Consider the following 7,306-nt stretch of genomic DNA (forward strand, 5'->3'; position numbering starts at 1 on the left):
GGCCTTGGAACTCAGAAATCCATCTGCCTCTGCTTCCCAAGTGTTGAGATTAAAGGTGTGAGCCACCACCGCCTGGCCACCTTCTGTTTTCTAACTCTATGAGTTTGACTACTTCAGGCCCCTCATGGGAGGAGACTTGTGCAGTGTTTATCTTTCTGTGAATGGTTTATTTCACTCACTGTACTGTTCATTCAGGTCCATTCATGTGGTCACAAATGGTGCACTCTCTCTGTTTGTCTCTCTCTCTCTGTGTCTCTGTCTCTCTTTGTCTCTCTGTGTCTCTGTGTCTCTCTGTCTTTCTCTGTCTGTCTCTCTGTGTCTCTGTCCCTCATCTGAGCTGCTGTGAAGATGCACAGGTCAGAGTCAAACCTGGAATGGTATTGATGGCGTCCATCAGCTGTTCCACATCAGAGAAGTCCAAGGTCTGATCTTCAAACTCAGGCTGTGCAGAGAGTTCCACATCTGTTTTGGTTTTCAGGAATTTCCCCAGTCTGTTGGTATAGAAAGACACACCCAGGGGATCGGGAATTGGATTAGCAGTTAGGAGCACTGGGTGCTCTTCCAGAGGTCTTAGGTTCAATTCCCAGCACACACATGGTAACTCACAACCCTCTGTATCTCCAATTCCAGGGGATCTGACACCCTCTCCTGGCTTCTGTAGACAGCAGGTATACACATGGTGCACAGACATACATGCAGGCAAAATACTCATACATGTTTTTTAAAAGTACACATTCACACAAAGATGGGGGGGGGGGCTTTCTCCTTAGGGTATGTCTGTAGTGCTGCGTCACTAGGAGGGACTGAAGAGGCCTCTTTGCTAAACTTGCATTTCTTTACATGCTTGCGGATTCTGGGATCCGATTTGATGGTGGGCCTGGAGGTTACTGTTTTAAAATGTTGTTGCTTTGACAAATCCCTGACATAAGCAGCTGAAGGGGAGGGAATGTCTACTTTAGTAGACACTTGTGGTTTCAGTCCCCGATCAGCTAGCTCTCTTGTTCTTGGACCTGTGGTGGAAGCATGGTGAGGGTGGGGAGTGCAGAATGGAGGAAAACTTTTCATTTGGGGCAGTCAGGCAGCAGAGAGAGATGAGAAGAAAGGGTCCAGGGACAAGACATACCCTCCAAAGGATTCTCTTTCATAAGACCAGAGCTCTGCCCATCTAGTACTTTCTCCAGATCTCTACTTCTGAACATAGCCTTGAGAACAAAGCCTCTGACCCAAGAGCCTTTTAGGGAACACTTCGTATCCAAAGCATCTATCATTGTCTAAGCCTTCCCAGAGGAAGAGGAAGGGTCGGGCCTAAGGGCTAAGGACTGGTGGGGTCCATCCATCAGCAGGAGGCAGCCCCGTGTTTTCTCCACTCCCACATCTTCTCACAGCTCCATGAGTACTTGGGCCTTCTACACTGAAGACTCATGCTCCACATTGTCACGTACCCTTCCTCACAGTGCTGCTTCTGAGGCTCTAAACCAGCAGTTCTCAATCTTCCAAATGCTTGCCACCCTTTAGTACAGCTCTGCATGCAGTGGTGACCCATGACTATAAAATTATTTTCATTGCTATTTCATAACTATATTTTTGCTACCAAGTGGTGTCTCAGTTCCTAAGAACATCAGAAATACGTGTTTTCTGATGGTTGTATCCCACAGATTGAGAACCACTGCTCTAGATGTATTCGCTTCCCCCCGCAATCACAAGGCTTCTAAGTAGCAGAGGCAGATTTGAAATCCAGGCCCATTTCTTGCCAAAATGTATGTACTTAGGCCCTTACAGTATTAAGTCCCCGTGTAGCTTTACAGACCCTGTCCTTCCCACAGAGCCACCTGTTTGTAAATAGAGAAGGTGGTGCCTTGGACTTGGGATCACTGCGATAGCAGGATTTATGCTCTACTGTTCTGACTTAAAAATGTATATGCTTTCTGCTGCTACATGACCAAGGACTGAGGAGGACATGCTCTCAATCTCTTCAGTCCTCAATCTCTTCCTATAAAACAAAGTTCTTGTGTGTGTGAGGGGGCCTGAGCACAGGCTTGCTGGATGGGCCTCACCAACCATGTTCCCTTCTGGCCCAGAGATTCTAAGTGTCAACACTAAAGGACCTTACTGACCCCACACTGCCATTCCAAAGCCAGCACTGTTTTATTTATAGGGTCACTGAAGCTAAAAAGGGAAGCAATAACCCAGTGAGACTGAGTCTAGAGGTGAAAAGAGTGGAAAAAAGAAACTAGGTCAGGACAGAAATATTACCTGTCAGTCATAGCCACTGCATCCTGAAAAGGGAGAGAAAATAGTAGACCGATTAAGGAAATAATTTTCCCAATGACATAATAATGTAAACATTTTTTTTGTTTGATTTTTCAAGACAGGGTTTCTCTGTGTAGCCCTGGCTGTCCTGGAACTCACTTTGTAGACCAGGATGGCCTAGAACTCAGAAATCTGCCCGCCTCTGCCTCCCAAGTGCTGGGATTAAGGGTGTGTGCCACCACTGCCTGGCTTAATGTAAACATTTTTTAATTGGAAATTAGGGAAAGGGGGAAATCTCCCTAATGAAACTACCACACTTGTGCACTTCCTTCCCTTCTCCCACACCTCCTGTATCACACAGGGTCCTTTGGACCACTGACTACTTAACAGTTCCTCTGCTGTAGGACACTATGGCTGTTTGCGTTGTTTCCTACATTCTGGATGTGAGATACAATGGCACACTGGGACCTCTGGCTCAAGATGTTGAGCGCTGGTGTTGCTTGTGGCACCTGCCACATTGTTCTCTGCCTTAATTCATGGATCTCTTACTAGGATCATGGTGGGAAGGACGTATGACTGGGTTTCTCAAGAAACAGCTGTGGGCTTGGACCATGAGAGGGTCAAACTCAGCATCTGGGACGATTCTGAAGAACCCTCCTCAACCCTTTGTGAAACCAACCACATCTGCACCATGCGATCATGGGACCTTGTGAGATCACTAACTGAGGTGGAAATTCCCATGACTCTGTTGTACAGGGTCTGGGTCAGATTTGATATGACTTAAATATAATTAAACAATGGATTTGGGGGCATATGTATGAAGTTATAAAGCAAGATTTATAACTGCCACCCTTAGTACAGGGCAATTTAAAGTAGCTTATTAATCTGGACTAGCTTTCTCCCAGAGATCCAAGAGGCAGCTAGGAAACTTTCAGGACCTTGGGATCATGGGATCTTCCTGAACTCCATGATCCAGAGACAGTCAATGACCAAGGGTCTGAGGAACAAAGCTTGGAGCTACCTGAGGACTGGTGGAGGGAAAGAACCAGTGGTGTGCCCTGCCTGCTTGGCCACCAATGAAGTGATGTGGAGAGATGAAGGGGCAGCCTCCCACCGTGAACCCCAGATAGATGCTGACCACCACGGCCAACTCAGCTCTCCAGGAGAGAGGGTAGGCTAGCCCACCCGAGGCTAGACCTGGCATCTCATCTCATGGTTTCATGACTTTCTTTCCTGTTTCATCACAGACCTTTAAGAACTCAACCTTTTCCTCGTGACACATCTCCTCTATGGTTTCCATCAGCTCTCTGCAGGCATCAAGGTTCTCTCCACAGCTGACCAGTTGTCCATATAAGGCTTCCAGCTTCTCTTTCTTTTTCTCCCCCAGAGCTTGAATTTTTTCTTCATACTTTTGAGCAAGGGTTTCCAAGATCCCATTGTAATGACACTCGAAGTTTTGTTCCTGTCTTCCAAAATTCTCCTGCAAGACAGCAGACCTCAACCATCATTTTAGTGGATGGGATAGGTTGGTGAGAGTTACCAGGGACATGAAACCCTGACCTGTTCATCCCTTCACATTATTCTGTCTCTCATCAGTGCACTGCAGTGAATGCTGGGGAGTGAAAACAGAGGAGACTCCTTCTTAGATCCCCAGGAATGATCCTCAATTAATTAACTAATTTATTAATGCATATGATCATGTATGTACACATACACGTTTGTGCATGTAGAAGCCAGAGGACAACCTCAGAGGTACCATCCACAGGGTCTCTTACTGGCATGGAGCATGCCAATTAAGGTAGGCTGGCTGGCCAAGCAAGCCCCGGAGATCCTCTTGTCTCTGCCTCACAGCACTGGGATTACAAGCAGGTGTCTCCACACTCAGCTTTCCTATGTGGGTTCTTAGGGGTCAAACTCAAGCCCTTAGACTTCACCAGCTGAGATGTGTGCTCAGTCCCCCACCCCACCCCAGATATTCTTACCAGAAAGCTCTCCTGTCTTTCCTGACAGCTGTTTCAATCCTCTCCCTGTTTTAGCTACCTCCAATCACCATGGGAACCACCCTGGGAGCTCATCAATGGTTCATCAGCTTGTTGCTGGACGCTTTGACTACAAGGCAGAAATGTTGGCCCTGAGAGATGTCTGCCCGCCGTTACGTCCTGCGCTCTCACCCCTCACGGTATCTGTCCTCACTAACTATTTACATGGATTATATCAACACCAGGAATATATCAACTTGGTTCATGCCAGTGATGAGAGATATGAGACCTGAGAGGGAAGGGGGGGTTATGGCAAATGACACTGCCTGATAGATGAGGAAATGCAGGAAGAAGGATGTAGATACTGGATCTGAAATGTGTGGTATTAACATATTGTTGTTTTCTTGACATAGCATCATATTAGGTGACCCTATATGGCCTGGTACCTGCTATTCAGGTCAGGCTGGCCTGGAACTCACACAATCCTCTTGCCTTAGCTTTTCAAGTGCTGGGATTGCAGGCATGCACCACCTGGCCGATGCCTATCAGATTTAAACTGGGAGCACAGAGGCTGGGAAATGTCCAGTAGAGAAGAAGGATTTCCAGCCTCCGTTTTTAATACTGGAAGCCCACTAAGGTTCAGAGGGTTTTGACTGTTGCCACTTCATCTAATGAGGCTTTTAGGAGTCATGCCAATAGTTGTTCCTAAGCATAAGACCCACTCAGAATATCAAGAGGGTAAAGCAAGAGACTAGTCCCCAGTGAGGATAACAGGATGTTCCCAGCATCCTCACTGGAGATGAAGTGACTTAGATCTGAGAGTAGGATGGCAGAATAGAGCATAAGGAACTTAAACATTTTGAGTTTTGCTTGCATGTATGTCTGTCCACCACATGGGTGGAGTGCCCATAGAAGCCAGAAGGGGGCATTAGATGCCCAGAACTAGAATTACAGGCCATTGTGAATCACTTAGGAATAAACCCAGGTCCTCTGGTTAACTCCGAGCAGTCTCTCCAGCCTGAGCATGGGAGTTTGTCCTGCTCTCTCACTCTTATCTCCTCTCCCTCCATCTTGTGCTTGGAAATAGAAGGGCTTCCAACAGAATATTAGGACAGCTCTCTCTGTCTCTGTTTCTTTCTCTGTCTCTGTCTCTCTCTCTCTGTCTCTGTCTCTCTGTCTCTGTCTCTCCCTCTCCCTCTCCCCCCTCTCTCTCTGCCTCCCCTCCCCTTTCCCCACCCACCCCCCATTTAAGGCTGAGGGTGAAGGATGTGTGTGTTTCAGTATTTAATGAAAGCTGGCCAGGACAGAGGATTTGCTCTTGCTCTGTGAAGCTCCAGGGGACAGTATGACCAATGGGCAGCTAAGAACAGCTTTCAGTTCAGTGATGTTGGTCTACTCATGAAGAACCCACATTTGGCCCAAGTCAGGACAGGAAGGGCGGGGCATTAAAGGATGAGAGGTCCCTTTTGAGGCAATGCAGACATAGGGAACAACTTAGCAAACTTGGACTCCACTTCTCTTGGGCTCTGCACACCCCCTACTCTGAGCAGTGCACCTAGTGAAAGACCCCCGTGGGGAGACCCCCCACTCAAATCTCAGGAGGGCGTGTACCCAAGGAATCACCGAGAGACCGTCTTGATGTAATTATAAGAGGTAGTTTTAATTTTGGGGCACTCCGGGCCGGCACCATACCTATCTCACGCAGGAGATAGTGGAGCCAACCACAAGGCTCGAAAGTTAGGGGTTTATATAGGGAAAAGGTCTGGGGGAACAAAGGAATCAGTGTGGCCATACATGATTGGCTAGTTCAAATATTAACTATTACATGCAGAACAGAGTGGAAAATTCCTAAAGTTGGTGTTAATCTGAGTCAACAGAACATCTGACCTTAAACCATATCTAAGAGGACGTGATGGTCCATTACTCAGGGCCTACCCAGGCAGGTCCTTGTATGCCTAGACATGTTTTTCTCTATATTTACAGTTTTATGTCTTCTTGACCTGCTAGTTCTCAGGATGTCTAACAGACTGCTTGCTCATTCCCAGGCCTATGTGGGCCAGCTTGTGATGGATTCTTAGGCCCATAACTTTTCTTCCTAGTCAGCACAGGTCCAAAGCTTTAACTTTTCCTTTCACTAGCAACCTGTTAGCAACCTAGAGCCCCTATCTGCACAGAACTGCATGTATACATGCTTTAAACAATGGAAACATTTACTCTTCTTAGTGACCCCTGATAACACCCTAATTCCATTCAAACATATCCTAGAACACAATCCAGGATGATGGGATAGGGGCTGATGTGGCCTAGACTGGATTTGGGTGCAAGGATAATATGTCAAACTGTATCTTCAAAGTGAACTTTCACAGAGAAGACTGAACATTTTGTTTAGCATCTTATGCTCACATATAATTGGGTATACAGCATGATTAAAATCAGATACATTGGACTGGAGAGATGGCTCAGCAGTTAAGAGCACTGACTGCTCTTCCAGAAGTCCTGAGTTCAATCCCCAGCAACCACATAGTGGCTCACAACCATCTGTAGTGGGATCTGATGCCCTCTTCTGGTGTGTCTGAAAACAGCTACAGTGCATTCATAAGCATAAAATAAATAAATAAATATTTAAAAAAATCAGATACATCCTGAAAAGGGACATAGGCAGTGAGTAAGGGTTTATGTAATCAAAGCCTGGCAGTCAAAGTAGTGAATTTCCCAAATTGTAACCCTAATGTCCAAATATCTCTTTTTTAAACCCATAAAGGAACCCTCAAACAATAAAGAGAACCCCAAACAATGATCAGGGCCCTTGAGTACTCTCATTCGTGTGTCCTGTTGTCAACATTTTGGTGTTTTGATTTTTTTGAGCAGGGTCTTTCTGTGTAGCCCTGGCTGTCCTGGAGCTCACTACGTAGACCAGGCTGGTCTAGAACTCACAGAGATATGCCTGCCTCTGCCTTACAGGTGGTGAGATTAAAGGTGTTTGCCACCACATCCGGCTGTGGAGAGCCAAGCCCCAAGCGAGAGGCCTCGTAAACAAAGCCCTTATTTGGCTAAGCTACTGCTATTGGTTGCTTCTA

The 7,306-nt window shown here is 46.6% G+C and overlaps 1 protein-coding gene across 3 annotated transcripts in view; it reads right to left on the reverse strand.

Annotated features, from left to right (window-relative positions):
* Fsd2 (fibronectin type III and SPRY domain containing 2) overlaps positions 1–7,306 on the reverse strand; it is a 42,127-nt gene that overhangs the window by 24,780 nt on the left and 10,041 nt on the right. For all 3 annotated transcript variants that reach the window (XM_031387181.1, XM_031387182.1, XM_031387184.1), the window contains exons 4-6: positions 3,500–3,730; positions 2,254–2,276; positions 370–491 (exon numbers count right to left, since the gene is read on the reverse strand). In XM_031387181.1, the coding sequence (XP_031243041.1) occupies positions 370–491; positions 2,254–2,276; positions 3,500–3,730 (376 nt within the window). The remainder of the gene's footprint in view (positions 1–369; positions 492–2,253; positions 2,277–3,499; positions 3,731–7,306) is intronic.

Source organism: Mastomys coucha, unplaced genomic scaffold (assembly GCF_008632895.1).
Source record: "Mastomys coucha isolate ucsf_1 unplaced genomic scaffold, UCSF_Mcou_1 pScaffold21, whole genome shotgun sequence".
Taxonomy (NCBI): Eukaryota; Metazoa; Chordata; class Mammalia; order Rodentia; family Muridae; genus Mastomys; species Mastomys coucha.